This window comes from Sphaeramia orbicularis, chromosome 9, assembly GCF_902148855.1.
Source record: "Sphaeramia orbicularis chromosome 9, fSphaOr1.1, whole genome shotgun sequence".
NCBI lineage: Eukaryota > Metazoa > Chordata > Actinopteri > Kurtiformes > Apogonidae > Sphaeramia > Sphaeramia orbicularis.
In genome coordinates, this window is record NC_043965.1 from 47,647,593 (window position 1) to 47,664,857 (window position 17,265).

Sequence of the window (17,265 nt, forward strand, 5' to 3'; positions counted from 1 at the left end):
AACGTACTCTAACACTAGTCATTACTCACTTCATGGAGGTAATATGCAAAACCTAACCCTAACAAAAACAAGGAATTAATTTACACTCAAACATGTTAGATCAGGTTTATCAAGAACAGCAAAGTTACAGTCATGTTATCAGTTACAGTGTATGGGATGATGCATGAGTGTCCACTGTGTTGGCTGATATGGAACTAAAACAACAAAATCCATGAATCTATAAGAGAACAGCTGTAGAATAACTGTCCACTGGAGTGACCGCTATGCATGAAAGGGTTAAAGATCAGAGTGGATCTACAAATACATAAAACATTAACCCTTTCATGCATAGTGGTCACTACAGTGGACAGCTGTTTAAAGGGGTTCTCATATATTTATGGATTTTGTTGTTTTAGTTCCATATCAGCCAACACAGTGGACGCTTATGTATCATCCCATACACTGTAATTCATACCATTACTGTAAATTTGCTGTTCTAGATAAATCTGATCTGCACTAACATGTTTGACTGTCAAAAAAAAAAAGAAAAAAAAGAAAAAAAAGAAAAAAGCTAAATGTTATTAAACTGTAATTAACAGTTTTGTTTTGTTTTGTTTTTTTTTTTCCATATTATCTATATGCAGGTATTGTTAAAATGTGAGAAAACATCAAATTAGCAGCATTAAAAATGTTTTTACCTCATAGTATATCAGTAAATACATGTTTCTTTGCTTCTAAAATTAAATGCATGATGTCCAGCTGAGTGGACATTTTTGTAATTCCATGAAAAATAGGTTCATTAAAAAAATTCAATCACATTGGGGTTTTTTTCATGCCTATAGAGGAATAAAAACACTCAAGAAAAAAATCTTGACTGAGGTTCTCATAATTCGTGCATGAAAGGGTTAAATAACAGGGAGAATATTATTAAAATTCAACATACTTTTCTTAAGAGGTTATTCACTTTTTTTTTTTTTTTTTTTTTTTTTTTTTTTAAGGTTAGTCTGTAAATGTAAACATTTTTGTATAATTTTCCTTTTTTTTTTTTTTACCCTAAAACAATGACAAAAATTTACAGTTTTCATTATTTCTAGGTTGTTATGATAGCATTTTACTGGTCTGATCCACTTTAGATTTAATTGACCTAGAATGACTGTTAATATCTTCAGTGTCATTTTTGCTTTTCACAAATTCATCCCAGGGGCCGGATTGAAGCCTTTGGCGGGCCGGATTTGGTCCCCGGGCCGCATGTTTGACACCTGTGTTCTAGAGACTCAGTAGTAGATCGCTGCATATGAAAGCCATTACAGTGATCAGTGATAATCATACACTTGTAACATGAAACATATAGTTGGAGTGCACCGCTAAAATGTTTGAAGTTGCTTTCAGAAGTGTGTTATGGTTGGAGGCTGTTGAACTTCAACACCAGCAAAACATACAATTTACAAGAGCAAACGATAAAGTCATCCATCCCATTCTGCTGATAACACACACTCACCTGTGACCTGCACGCCCAGGCGGAAGTACACATCAGAGTTACTTAGATATCTCTCCACCAGGATGTAGTACCACTGTTCCCAGGCGGGGGCGAGGGTGTCTAATTCACAAGGGTTCCACTCCCTGCAGTCGAGGGCACTTGAGTTATGCACCGGTGGAGCCCGGGCTCTTATCTTCAGAACCACAGGACAACTGTCGCTGCTCCGGTTCCTGGTGCTGCAGTTCACCAGTTGAACTTTGACCTTTGATATATAATTAGGGATGAACACTCTGCACAAGCCCACACACACACACACACACACACACACACACACACATTTACACAGTTTTAATACCATGGTGCTTTCCTCTGTAGTGTACAGGATTTTATTACAGTCCTCCACGTCTATACAACAGTTCTCAGTAACCCCCCCCCCCCCATCACACCAAGTGCGCGTGCAACCACAATGTAAATATGTAAATAACATTTAGCTTCTATAATATTCATATAAATATTCATATAAACACCAGTCTTATTTATCTCTTTATATTTCATTTTTCACTTGTCACTGCTGCTGTTAAACTGTGAAATTTCCCCACAGTGGGAAAATTAAAGTCTTATCTTATCTTAACTTAACTTAACTTAACTTAACTTATCTTATCTTATCTTATCTTATCTATAGAAGCAGATGAATATGTTCAAGCAAATGTTTTATTTTTCTCTTTATATTTCATTTTTCACTTGCTGCTGTTAAACTGTGAAATTTCCCCACAGTGGGAAAATTAAAGTCTTATCTTAACTTAACTTAACTTAACTTATCTTACCTTATCTTAACTTAACTTAACTTATCTTATCATATCATATCATATCATATCATATCATATCATATCATATCATATCATATCTTATCTTATCTTATCTTATCTTATCTTATCTTATCTTATCTTATCTTATCTTATCTTATCTTATCTTATCTTATCTTTAGAAGCAGATGAATATGTTCAAGCAAATGTTTTATTTTTCTCTTTATATTTCATTTTTCACTTGCCACTGCTGCTGTTAAACTGTGAAATTTCCCCACAGTGGGAAAATTAAAGTCTTATCTTATCTTATCTTATCTTATCTTATCTTATCTTATCTTATCTTATCTTATCTTTAGAAGCAGATAGATATATCCAACCTATTTTTTTATCAGTAGTCACTTTTCCATTGACCCTCAAATTGCACAAATATAACTTGCACATAAAAAAGTTCCAAATAACTCTCATTTTTTAATGCAAGAGGTGGTTTTTTGGGCATAATGAAATTGGTATATTATACAAAACTGCGATGGAAAGAGCTTTTTGCTCAACTAGAGTCACGTGAACAAAAGAAAAACGGATGTTGATGGACGTTACAACAAGCAAAGAAGAAGACTTTTTAAACAAACATGGCATGGTATGTGTGGACACACCAGGAAACCGAATCATTTTTTAATTCAGTATAGGACAGAGGGGTAACGAACATTCTAGATTCAAAACAACAGATATTTATGTTTGTCACCATGTTTATGGAATGACTTCTTGTGACATCTCACGATGACAAATAAATAAATCATCGCATTTGTGATTTAATGGAAAAACTGATATTACGCACTTCTGTTTTCCAGTGTTTAGTAAATATCGGTAGAGTTTTGTGCATTTGTTCAATGGAAAAACAACTACTGTAAACAAAACTACAAAATACTACAACTGATTAAAAGGGAGAAAAACTGCAGTTCTGGCTTTCATTACGAACGTTGATGGTAACATATGACTTTTGTAAAGACTGAGCTGATGTAAACACCTGCACTGTTTAATTGGCTCTTAAAAATGTGTTTTTCCCCTAAATTAACTCTAACATTTTAATAACATAAAGGATCTTATTTGCATAAAAGCCTCCAACAACTTGCTCTGAATGTAAATACACACATTAATCAAACATTTTTCCACAACACTCCCAAAATATAAGTTTTTCTACCTTGAGGCACCTTTAAAAAAAGATGAAACCATAAAAAACTATGTACTGCTGCAAGAACACATTTAGAAAAAGGAGAGGTAATAAAGGTGTGTGCACCAGAAAAATGCATCTTCTTAAAAGGAAAATGCAAGATAAGCTTATAGAGAAGAAATTATTCAGAAACTACAGGTAGATGAAGAAGTGAACTTGCAGGTGGATTTGGTCAAAAATATGTTGGGTTTTTTTTCCCTCTAACATAGTCTTTGTCAGTGTCGACACCTATTTCTGGCACTTTAATGAAAAAAAAAAAAAAAAAATCTGAAGTAAAAAAAAGTTATTTCCAAATAGATGATGATGTAGTATCTCAAAATACACTTGACTTTTTTGTTTAAATTTACTTTTTTCGCTCTCACAGGGAAATTCAACCTCTGCATTTAACCCTTTCAAGTAGAAGGAGCAGAGTCCAGATCCAAACCAGAACATTCATCAACGATATTTAGGCTACGTTCACACAGCAGGTCTTAATGCACAATTCAGATTTTTTTTGTGTGTGTGGTCGTTCACATTGCTCATTAAATGCGACTTTTATCAGTTTTGAGTATGAACTGAATGCAACCCTGAGGTGACCCACATGCACAAAAAAAGGTCCTGATGTAATACATGACCACGCAGACATGCACTGTGTTTACGGAAGTAAGTGTGGGACGCAGAATTGTGACATTTGTAAAATTTCAATGATGTAAAGGTCGGATAAATGCGACCTGGCCGTTCAGACTAAAGTCGCATTGCAGAATATCAGATACGTGTCGTACTTAGGACCACATATGAAAGTGGCCTGGGTCGGATTAGAAAAAATCAGATTTGTGCTGTTCAAACTGTCTTTACCAGATCAGATACAGGTCACATATGGGTAAAAAAAAATTGGATTTGGGCCACATTTACCTGCAGTCTGAACGTAGCCTCAGTCCAAGGTTATAATAGTTTTGGATGTTTACCTCCGCCAAGGAGGTTATGTTTTTGCCAGGGTTTGTTTGTCTGTCTGTTTGTTTGTCTGTCCGTTAGTGTGCAACATAACTCAAAAAGTTATGGACAGATTTTGATGAAATTTTCAGGGTTTGTTGGAAATGGGATAAGGAAGAAATGATTAACTTTTGGGGGTGATCCGGAAGAAATCCTGGATTCTGGATCACTTTGAAATTTTCATTAACATTGTGGTAAATGGGGCCAAAATTTTCGTTTTCCAATATCTCGCTTAATTATTGACCAAAACTCATGAAATTTAACTCAGGAATTGACAATGGGGTCCTCTATCACATTTCAAAGGCTGATCCGGATCTGATCCAGAAGGTGGATTTTTGCCAAATGAGATCATGTACATGGTGTAATACATTATATTTCTTAGCGCTCAGCTATAAAGGCCTGGCATTTTCATTGAATAAACAGTTAGGAAGCAAACCGTAACTATACTGTAGTTGACAATGACAGACCCCCCCCCCCCCCCCCCCGGGGGGGGGGGGGCACATAGCAAGCTTTTTTCATGGAGTAGAAACCATACATAATTTTAAAAAATAAATGTAGGATTTGTATCACCAATTATGTGGGGAATTTTTGCGCTTGGCGGACGTCTGCGCTCTGCGAGTGCTTTTCTAGTTCATTATAGTTTAGTTTTATTTAGTTTGGACTTTTTTTTCTCTAATTCAGTTAGTTTTAATTCATTTTTAGAGCAGGTTTGTTAGTTTTTATTAGTTTTGTTATTTTCTAAATGCTTAGTTTTAGTTTAGTTTTAGTTTCTTTATCTTTTCTCTTCTTCACCGTTGAATTCAAATAAATCCCAGACAGGACTCTGCTGCTTTCTCCCAACTTTAGTCTTCATGTTTCCAGGTAGAGTGGGGACCAGAAGACGACTAAACGACAAGTGACAAGAAGTGACGGACCGTTAAATATCATATGGTGCCAGCAGCTGAAATTGTTTGAGGGAAATAATTCAATTTTATATCAATCCGACACTGACAAAGACGAAAACAAAGGGAATTTTATCCAGAATTTTTATACGTTTTAGTTACTTTTGTAAACACACAATACAGTTTCAGTTAGTTATCTTTTTTTTTTTCTTTTAATTATAGTTTTTATTTATTTCAGTTAACGAAAATGTTTTTTTCAATTTTAGTTTTCGTCATTTCATTAGTTTTCATTAACGATAACACTGGTCAACAACAAATTTATTGTTTAAGGTTTTTAAGCTGATTTAGGATCATTTTGGTGTGCTGAATCCAAAAATCACATTAATTTTGCTCAATCAGGTCAACTTTCTGAACTATGCTACATATTGGCTTTTTAACATTTTTGCTTACATTTATGGGCATTTTCACATCATATGATACAAAATTCTTTCATATTTCTTGCAATAAACGAGTTCTGAAGATTTTACTTTTGCCAATTTATGATTAATGTTTTTTTTAATATTACAGGTGAATGGTGAATGGTGAATGGGCGACACGGTGGTGCAGTGGTTAGCACTCGTGCCTCACAGCAAGAAGGTCCTGGGTTCGATTCCAACACCATTCGACGGGGGGTGGAACCTTTCTGTGTGGAGTTTGCATGTTCTCCCCGTGTCTGCGTGGGTTCTCTCCGGGTACTCCGGCTTCCTCCCACCATCCAAAGACATGCACTAATAGGTTAATTGGTTAATCTAAATTGCCCATAGGTGTGAATGTGAGAGTGATTGTTTGTCTCTATATGTTCAGCCCTGCGATGAACTGGCGACTTGTCCAGGGTGTACCCCGCCTTCGCCCCTATGTAGCTGGGATAGGCTCCAAGCGACCCCCGTGACCCTAGTGAGGATAAAGCGGGTTCAGAAAATGAATGAATGAATGAATTACAGGTGAATGAAATGGCTTCGACTAGAAGATCTCGCAAAAATAAGCCTGACGTATTCTGCTACATCTGCGGTGAATACACCATTGTACCTAACAGGAATCCTGTTAGAAAATGATTTTTTTTCTCTTAAAACCTATTTTGGGTGAGAACTATATAAAAAAATCAACTGATAAAGTCACAAAAATGTAATCGATTTTGTGAGAAGATCAAATTTTTCAAAATCAGATTAGCAAAAAAACCTGACCTGATTGAGAAAAACAGAAGTCATTTTTGGATTTAGTGGTGCAAAATGGTCCTAATTCAGTTGAAAAAACCTAGACAACTTGCAAAAAACATTTTTTTGTGACCCAGTGTAATAACCTTGCCTCAGTCACATTTAAATGATAATGTGAAAAACCACACACACAGAAAGGAAACATCAGATTTCAGCAAAAAATAAGAACTGAGCATTTAGACCTGCAGTGTGAATATGTAACATGCACAAAATAATGATCTATTATCTCAAATTAAATACCTGTTATATTCAAATAATGACTTGTCTCAGTAATCTGTAACAATCTATTGTCTGAAAAAAAAAATCATTTTCTAAAATTCATGACCTGTTCTCTCAAAATAATAAGATATCATCTCAAACTAATCATCTATTGTCTGAAAATAATGATATATAAATATATATATATATATATATATATATATATATATATATATATATATATATATATGAGATATTACCTAAAAATAATAACTCATTATCTAAAACTAATGACCCATGATCCTCACCATCTTATTTTTACCATAAAATGCTATACCTTCTTAAAACTCAACTTGGCACCACAAAATACCATGTTTTAGATAAACAGATACTAAATAATGACTCAGTGATGACAGTCTGTGTCATTATTTTTGCCTCTTTGCCTTTTTTCATCACAGTGGCTTCCATACCTTCCAGACTGGACCGCTGGTATATGCCAGTGCTCAGTCATACATCCTCCTGACATGAGGCTAAATGATGACACTTACTTGTAAAGTGCAGATCTGTTGTGGGCCGGGATCATCTGGTCGATGAAGTAGCCCGGATAAAGCACGGAGATCCCAATGAGCCTCTGTACGATGAGCTGAGGTTGGAACAGATACTGGCATTCTTCAGACAGACCCTGCACAGATCACACATGAGGGCAGGGGTCAGGGGTCAGGGCGGTGCTTCCATGGGTGACACAACCACCAGAAACATGTCAAAGACGATTAGAAAAAAGGAGGTCCGCATAGAAAACCCCTAGTGGACCCAATGAATGAGACTGGACTGGCTTTGGGATTAATATCAGTACAGTCTGTGTGTGTGTGTGTGTGTGTGTGTGTGTGTGTGTGTGTGTGTGTGTGTGTGTGTGTGTGTGTGTGTGTGTGTGTATGTGTGTGTGTCTGTGCGTGTGTGTGTGTGCGTGTGTGTGTGTCTGTCTGTCTGTGACTGTGTCTGTGTGTGTGTGTGTGTGTGTGTGTGTGTCTGTGCGTGTGTGTGTGTGTGTGTGTGTGTGTGTGTGTGTCTGTGCGTGTGTGTGTGTGTGTGTGTCTGTCTGTCTGTGACTGTGTCTGTGTGTGTCTGTCTGTGACTCTGTGTGTGTGTGTGTGTGTGTGTGTGTGTGTGTGTCTGTGCGTGTGTGTCTGTCTGTCTGTCTGTGACTGTGTGTGTGTGTGTGTGTGTGTGTGTATGTGACTGTGTGTGTCTGTGTGTGTGTGTATCTGTCTATGTGTGTCTGTCTGTGACTGTGTGTGTCTGTGTGTGTCTGTCTGTGACTCTGTGTGTGTGTGTGTGTGTATGTGACTGTGTGTGTCTGTGTGTGTGTGTATCTGTCTATGTGTGTCTGTCTGTGACTGTGTGTGTGTGTGTGTGTGTGTGTGTCTGAGTGTGTGTCTGTCTGTGACTGTGTGTGTCTGAGTGTGTGTGTGTGTGTGTGTGTCTATCTGTGACTGTGTGTGTGTGTCTGTCTGTGACTCTGTGTGTGTGTGTGTGTGTCTGTCTGTGACTGTGTGTGTGTGTGTGTCTGTGACTGTGTGTGTGTGTGTCTGTCTGTGACTGTGTGTGTGTGTGTGTCTGTGACTCTGTGTGTGTATGTGTGTCTGTCTGTGACTCTGTGTGTGTGTGTGTGTGTCTGTCTGTGACTGTGTGTGTGTGTATCTGTCTATGTGTGTCTGTCTGTCTGTGTGTCTGTCTGTGACTGTGTGTGCGTGTGTGTGTGTGTGTGTGTGTGTGTGTCTGTCTGTCTGTGACTGTGTCTGTGTGTGTCTGTCTGTGACTCTGTGTGTGTGTGTGTGTGTGTGTGTGTGTGTGTGTGTGTGTGTGTCTGTGCGTGTGTGTCTGTCTGTCTGTCTGTGACTGTGTGTGTGTGTGTGTGTGTGTATGTGACTGTGTGTGTCTGTGTGTGTGTGTATCTGTCTATGTGTGTCTGTCTGTGACTGTGTGTGTCTGTGTGTGTCTGTCTGTGACTCTGTGTGTGTGTGTGTGTGTGTATGTGACTGTGTGTGTCTGTGTGTGTGTGTATCTGTCTATGTGTGTCTGTCTGTGACTGTGTGTGTGTGTGTGTGTGTGTGTGTGTGTGTCTGAGTGTGTGTCTGTCTGTGACTGTGTGTGTCTGAGTGTGTGTGTGTGTGTGTGTGTCTATCTGTGACTGTGTGTGTGTGTCTGTCTGTGACTCTGTGTGTGTGTGTGTGTGTCTGTCTGTGACTGTGTGTGTGTGTGTGTCTGTGACTGTGTGTGTGTGTGTCTGTCTGTGACTGTGTGTGTGTGTGTGTCTGTGACTCTGTGTGTGTGTGTGTGTCTGTCTGTGACTCTGTGTGTGTGTGTGTGTGTGTGTCTGTCTGTGACTGTGTGTGTGTGTATCTGTCTATGTGTGTCTGTCTGTCTGTGTGTCTGTCTGTGACTGTGTGTGCGTGTGTGTGTGTGTGTGTGTGTGTGTCTGAGTGTGTGTCTGTCTGTGACTGTGTGTGTGTGTCTGAGTGTGTGTCTGTCTGTGACTGTGTGTGTGTGTGTGTGTGTGTGTCTGAGTGTGTGTCTGTCTGTGACTGTGTGTGTGTGTGTGTGTCTGTCTGTGACTGTGTGTGTGTGTGTGTGTGTGTGTGTGTCTGAGTGTGTGTCTGTCTGTGACTGTGTGTGTGTGTGTGTGTCTGTCTGTGACTGTGTGTGTGTGTGTGTGTGTGTGTCTGTCTGTGACTGTGTGTGTGTGTGTGTGTGTGTGTGTGTCTGTCTGTGACTCTGTGTGTGTGTGTGTGTGTGTGTATGTGACTGTGTGTGTCTGTGTGTGTGTATCTGTCTATGTGTGTCTGTCTGTGACTGTGTGTGTGTGTGTGTGTGTCTGAGTGTGTGTCTGTTTGTGACTGTGTGTGTGTGTGTCTGAGTGTGTGTCTGTCTGTGACTGTGTGTGTGTGTGTGTGTGTGTGTGTGTGTGTGTGTGCGTGCGTGCGTGTGTGTGTGTGTGTGTGTGTGTGTGTCTGTCTGTCTGCTCTGAAGCCAAACACACACACACTGTTTCACTCCTCTTGGTCTTATCCATTAACACCAGCTGTGCTTTATTTGAACCAAACAGACTCAGACCAAACAGAGACCAAACAGACCAAACAGAGACAGGAGGTCAAAGTTTAATGGGAGATTTTTCTGTGAAGAAAGTAGATGGTTAGTTGTGGCAGAAAATTATTATTTACAGTCAGAGCATGAAAAATGTTTTAGGAATTTAGAGGACGAACATTTAAATCATAGTCATGGATAAAAAAAAAAAATCAGTGTTGAAAGAAATGAAGTCAAAACCATCTCTGAGGCATTTTGGAAGCAAAGATTATAATTTAACCCAAACTAACCAATGCAATGATATTTATCCCAATATAAAACTATTTTCTGACATTAGCCATTATTGTTTTGTATCCCAGACCCCTGTTAGAAAAGAAACACCTGAATTCAACCTGTCCACATACTTTTGTCCATATAGTGTATGACTTAGGTGATTATGATATGAGGATAATGATATGATCTACTGTAAAATGTTATTTTGTATTTATTTTTTATTTCATCTTATTTTTTGGGGGGCACCTTTTCCAAAAGGACAGGTGCAAATACCAAATGAGGTCCTCCATTCCTGTCAGCTAATCACTAACCCCATGGCATGTCATTAGTCCGCACGGTGCCGGGGTGACCCTTTGATTTATTACAGTCTGTCAGTTGGACCTGCACATGAGTCTTGTAGAGCAAGTGGTGTTTTAATTAAATCTCAGGCAATAAGGAGGGGTTGAACACCATTGTCTCTGCGCCATTTGTGCAGAACAGACGGGTTTTGATGTCATTCAGAGGCTTTGAATTTGACCATTTTCATACACGCACAAAAAAAAGAATATCTACTAATTTATTTCTCCCAGAATTTCAAACTTGGCAGGAGGTTTTTAAGTCTGTAAAACTGCATTTAGCCACAGAACACTGAAACTCCCAGTTGAAACCTTGACTAATTGGATTCTTTTGGCTCCTTCAAGTCAGAATGACCCACTGAGACTATGCAATTCTAGGAGAAACTCTGGGGTGTTCACCAAGTTTCTGGGTACACCTAAACGAATAGAAACGCAATCCGCTGTAATAATGCTGCAATACGTGTCAAAGTAAAGTTCATCTTTTGTTTAGTTTTCAAGTTAAAGCTCCTGTTGAAGTGCCTACATTCCTGTTATCATGGTTTTTGCAAATATTTGGCCAATATTTATTGTCTGGTACAAATGTAAGGATTCATATGGGGATACTGTGGTGAACTGCAATAAAATACAGTTAAATACGAATAGAAAAGACTGAAGGACAAGGACAAGAACCCACCAGGATTTACCTTTAATAGTTCACATCCTTCCACTGGATAATAACTGCAGTGATTAATATGATTCAGCTACAACATGTTCTTTAACCCTTTAACTGATGCAGTAGTTTCTCATTTCTGAAACAACCATTAGTTTGATGGAGGCATAACGACTGGACTGTGTTTCAGTGGATGAAGGTCATGTGGTCTGATGAGTCCAGATGTATTTCATGTTCTATGCTGTGAATAAATAAATGAATAAAACTGCCACAGGCAGTGCGCTTGCCGGAGGCTTTTCAAAGGAAACTTTGGCCTATATTTCATACTTTATAATCTGATACTAGTTGTTTTTCCCTATCTGCAAAACTGGGGGAGTTACGGTAAAAAATTAGGTATTTTGAAAATCATGACCTTGAGTTTGACCTTTTAAGGTCATTGAAGGTCAACAACATTGGTACCAAATGAAAGGTCATATGTGACTCTTGATTAGTGGATAATACTACGTTAGTGGAAATCTGTCATCATTTCACAGATAGAAGCATTTTGTGAATTTACACACAAGTGACATGCAAACTTTCAACCATTATAACTCAGAAACCAGAAGTGATAGAGTAAAACTAAAAGGACATTATTTCCTACTTTTCCCAGCTGAACATTGTGGTAGAAGTTGTATTCTTCTATTTTAAACAGTTCCGAAGTTATAAGTGAATTAAAATTGCAAAGAAATGCCTGAAATAATATTTTCTGCCATAACTCTGAAACGGGAAATACGGAAAAACACATCATCTCCTACTTTTTACCGCTGTATAACGTGGTAGTAGCCATTTTTCTCTATCTGCAAAACTGAGAGAGTTATGGGTTAAAACTGAGTATGTTGAAAATCATGACCTTGCATTTGACCTTTCTAGGTCATCCAAGGTCAACAAAATCGACACCAAATGAAAGGTCATATCTGACTTCCTATAAGTCGATGATACAAAGTTGTTCGATATCCTTTTTAGTTTTAAAGATTGAAGCCATTTTCTGAATATGCAAATTAGGCGTTTGACCCCAACTTCGCCCTATATCTCAGCTGTACTTTGACCGACTATTGGCAAAAACTAAGCAGGTCGACTAGAGAATATGGACAATCATTTAGTCATGGTTTGATATCAATAATGCTTGAAATGTGACCGCTAGAACACAGAAAGACAGACAGAACAACAGATGAACTGACCAATATGCTTGCTCTCCAGCAAGCAAGCAATAAATAAATAAATAAATAAAGAAATAAAAATACATTCAGGGAAAGTAAAAAAGCTGCATTTGTGTGACATTTTATAACAAAATTCTGTAAATGATTTGTGTCTTACCTGATACTGAGCTGGATTTTAAACTTGCTTTGTATGATTTATTTATTATTCTCTTAACGCCTGAATTTATATACCACTATATTAAAAAATGCATTATTTGTGTTTTTGTTTTCAAGCAGGTGCTAAATTAGTTAGAGATTTGACCGTAGCTCATAAAATAGAAATTTGGGTATGATGCAAATTTGCAGCAACAGTCCTACTGGTCAATAGTAATGAAAAAGTAATAAAGATTTTCCCATCTCAGGAGATGGAGGTGGTTTTATTAATGCCACACAGTTATTTTCAGTGCCCTGACTGGATACATATCAAACATGACCCAACCGTCATTGGTAGAATACATAGACCATCTAAGGGACTGTATTAACATTAGATGATGCAGACTGGCCACTGTCCAATATTTATCTAACATTTAACAACAGCCTGTTAATAATACAATATACAGGCCAATCTGTCATGGCTGACTCAATGAACAAAATAATCAACATCATAAAATACAAGACAAAAGTGACTCAATTAGTTACCCTTTTCTTCTGATTGTGACTAATGTTTGACACTTACATACCCTTATTTTTGGATTCCTTTCACAGTGTTTGCTCCGTTATGACATGTTGACTCAACTCTGTGTCACTGCTAATAACATATACGATGGATCGGTTGCTTTCCCCCTGCATCAGTGCTGACAAACACACAAACATGTAGGAGACTGTCTAAACGTTTAGTATCAGTCACTTCTCTAAACACTTCCTGTCAATTTCCTCATTTTCTCTAAACTCTGAATGATGTGTAGGGATATTAAATCACTTTATGTTGCACTTGGTTTGATAAGCAAGCAATGAGAAAGTGTCTGGATTATATCCTGGTTTTCATTCTGGGAAAAACAGTACTTCCTGCAGAGAATGTAAGCCGAAAAACTAGACAAATACTAAAAAGCAGTGTATTTGACAGTTATTCCAAGGAGAAATATAAGTAAAGAAAATCCAAAATGGATTTATTCATGAAAATATCTTATTAACTGCAGAGGCCTTTGTAGACTATGAAGTCTGTCTACTTCTCAAAGCTGTTCAAGTAACATTTGTAGAAAATTATGGTCTTTAATAAAAAGAGCTCTAGAATTTTAACATGGACACTGCACTGATGGGAATATTTTAGTCCGATTTTATTTTCATTTCATTCATTAAGTAGCACATTACTTTCTCTCTCATGTCTTTTCCTGTCCTAATCTGAACACACAGACTGAAAACATCAAAATAAATGAGCTGGATTATATAACTACTCATCAAATAAAGGCAACCTACCAGAACTGAATCACCCTTTCAGCACCATGGACAGTGCCTCTCACCCAGATCTGACACAACATTCATTGATAAACTTTGTTGATAATTGTAAAATCCTGCATGGATCAAGGCCAACAGAACCAGGATCAGTGTAGAGCCAAACCTCTGACCCCATTAACACTTGGTATTAATATATCTGTATAAATAGAGCAGTTATAAATATGTTATGATCAGGTTTGGATTTGATTCTGCCTGACCATATCTGGTCGTACTCTGGCTCACATTTTGTACAGATTTTAGGAAAGTGTAAACACAATCTGTACAGCATTACAGCTGAAATGAGTCTTCCCACTCTTTCCCTGAAATTATTTTCCAGGACATTTTCATCCGCTACAGAGACAAGTTATCACGTCACACACTAATCCATTCCCCCTCATTCTTTGGACGTGTTCTTTTCTACAGTTGTAACTTGCATTTACCCAGATTGTTTCTATGTTTATTGCTCAGACATTTGATGTGCAGTCTACGGCTATAATTTATCTATGAAAAATAATTATGACATATGTATCATATAACTGCAAACACACCCACAGATTACAGCGGAGCGCTTCATCAGCCTGACAAACTGGAGTTAAACTGTTCAACTGGGCAATTCCCAACTCAACTTTCTCTTCTCTCTTACTTTCTCTCCTGCACTTCCTCTAAAAATATTTTTAGATTTTCAATAAATCACTGAAAAAAAATTTCCTTTGTTTCATCTCAGTTTAGACACACAAGGTCACAAAGCAGGGGGAGCATAAATAATTTTCCAGGGTAACTTAACCGTTTCCAGGACATTTAACCTTTTTTCTCATTTTCCATGTTTTCCATGACTGGAAAATTGGCCAATCATTTTTCCAGTTTTTCCAGGAAGTGTGGGAACACTGTGACATGATTAATTTATTAATCAACTCCATTCAATTAAAAAAATATTCCAATACAGTTTTCCTGAATCAAAGCTCTGTTTCCTTAATTTCTCTGCTGTTAAACATTGGTTCCACTGTTGTGTTTCACACAGACACTTATTGTGATGCACATGACGCCAGGATCAACACACAGCTGTATGGTAGTTCCATGTTCAGTTGGTAGAAGTTAGTAAGTTGAATCCAAATGTGTTGAAGACTGACCTGACAGATTGTTTATAGATGTCATTGGACTGGTTTGTTGTTTATACATATAGATTATTTTATATAATATATAAAATATATAAAATAACAATACAAACAAGTATATTATACTTGTTATTGTCATATATATTTATATATATGCGTTCTCTCTGGGTATTCCGGCTTCCTCCCACCATCCAAACACATGCACTGACAGGTTAATTGGTTAATCTAATTTGCTCATAGGTGTGAATGTGAGAATGATTGGTTGTCTCTATATGTCAGTCCTGTGATGAACTGGTGACATGTCCAGGGTGTACACCGCCTTCACCCATAAGTAGCTGGGATAGGCTCCAGCGACCTCCGTGACCCTTAGTGAGGGTAAAGTGGGCTCAGAAAATGAATGAATGAATAAATGAATGAACAATGAATGAATGAATGAACAATGAATGAATGAATGGATGGATGAATTGAATCAAAGAAAATAACTGATAGATGAATCAATTACAAAAATAATTGATGCTCCATAAAGCATTCTTGCATCTGTCCCATAATCTGTGCCTATAAAGAACTTATATTGACTTCCTGCTCTATGCTTCTCTGACCTTTGACCCATAAACACTATTAAACACTCACCAAGGGCCAAGGACCTCACCTTCAAAACGGAGACAATGTGGAGGATCTGAAAGCTGTCATACCACTGATGGCCACTGGGGTGGAGTCCTAAAAGCCCTGACTTCCAGACTCATATTGAAGTTCTTACAAACACTAAGTCAGTGACGTTTTTCCCCCAGGAGTCACTTTGGTCTCAGTTGTTTTTCTTAGATTGTCTGATAAGTGTTCTGGTCCATATTTAAACGTTCGCTCAAGTCAAATACAAGCTTGAATGTCTGTCATGTCAGGCTTTGATTGACAGGTCTCTTTGACAGCTTGCTCTCCTGCTGAGTTGAAGTTTCTGACTTCCACACATTTCTTCTGGACAGGCTGATATGGTTGATAAGACTGTAAAATGATTTTATGATGCCATGTTTGATGAACTTTAGCATTTTACTGAGTCAGTAAGCTAGTATTTAACACAAGCTCATCATAAAGTTACAGATCAAAATAATAAGAGCAAGGTTGATTAAGAAATCTGGCTCATTTTTCAAGGAGCTGGATCAGATCTTATCTAAAACAGTTCAGCAGGTCTTAACGCACAATTTGAATTTTGGGGTGAAAATCAATTTTTCGTGTGCTCATTCATATTACACATTAAATGCGACCTCTATCAGTTTTGAATATATACTGAATGCGACCCTGAAGTGACCCACATACACAAAAGAGGTCCTGACGTAAATTAGTAAATCAGACCCTCTGTGTGTGAAAACAGTGTCTACACCAGGGGACAGTTTCCTTTCAGACCACTTCAGTTAGAACAAAGCTGAAAGGCAATTATGACGTTTTGTCCAGTGACGCCAAAACAGTCCAACCTGAGCCTTAAACCCTGACACAGGAAACGCAGATCATGTTAAAAGCATCAAGAATCATCGACGGGTGAATCAGATGAGGCCGCTGAACATTCACACCTTTAACACATGCAAACCCAAACAAATAGAGAGCAAGCCTATATCAGGAGAAATGTTCAATGACAGATTTGAGTCTTTTGGTTTTGGTTTGTAAATGTGTTGTCTGATGTGCAGTCAGTTTGATAATTAGTGATGCAGCGTGCATCCCCTCTGTTCTACTTTCTTTCTTTTCTAAACAGGAAACATCCCAGATTGGCTGCTGGAAAATTGCCTCTAAAGCAGAATTTGCAATAGGTCTGTTATTTCCATCTCTCCAGAGCGTGTCAGTAGAAGCGTGGTCGTATTTCTGCCACTGTGCCTTCTATCCTCACTGCCCCCCCAAAGCAAACCAATTCTTTTGGACATGCGACATCGACGGCGACTTTTGATGGTATTTTTGATTGTTTATTCCAGGTGCGCTTTTGGCAGCCGGTTGAAACCACAAAGGAAGCACAAAGGAGCGCCACGCCACTGACAAATAAATTGCCTGAAATGGAAATCAGTAGGTGTTTATGTGGCCAAATGGAAGAACATGATGGGATGAAGAAAAACCTTCTGACACTGTTCTGCCTCTTTAGACTCAGCAGCACAGGCTGGAATACTAATCTGACCGAATACTTACATCATTTTATTGGATTTTTTATCCAGTCATAAAGGGAGTTAAGTAACCATGACGTGAAGATCTTGGAAGCAGATCTCATCAAAGTTATATGATGATAAGCAAATAAGCTTTCATTTGACCACTCTCCATTAGTGATTGATACTTAACACAGCAGTGATTCCAGCTCTGAACAGCTGATGCTTTTAAGGGTTTTAAGTATTTCTGACA

The 17,265-nt window shown here is 37.9% G+C and overlaps 1 protein-coding gene and 1 long non-coding RNA gene across 2 annotated transcripts in view; one reads left to right on the forward strand and one right to left on the reverse strand.

Moving 5' to 3' along the window:
• tmem8b (transmembrane protein 8B) overlaps positions 1 to 17,265 on the reverse strand; it is a 156,303-nt gene that overhangs the window by 111,859 nt on the left and 27,179 nt on the right. Inside the window, exons 4-5 of the mRNA XM_030142566.1 lie at positions 7,331 to 7,464; positions 1,478 to 1,746 (exon numbers count right to left, since the gene is read on the reverse strand). Of these exons, the coding sequence (XP_029998426.1) occupies positions 1,478 to 1,746; positions 7,331 to 7,464 (403 nt within the window). The remainder of the gene's footprint in view (positions 1 to 1,477; positions 1,747 to 7,330; positions 7,465 to 17,265) is intronic.
• LOC115425206 (uncharacterized) lies at positions 6 to 16,216 on the forward strand. The gene is made up of 3 exons (XR_003936200.1): positions 6 to 17; positions 1,290 to 1,295; positions 16,070 to 16,216. It is a non-coding gene; the product is annotated as an uncharacterized LOC115425206 (long non-coding RNA).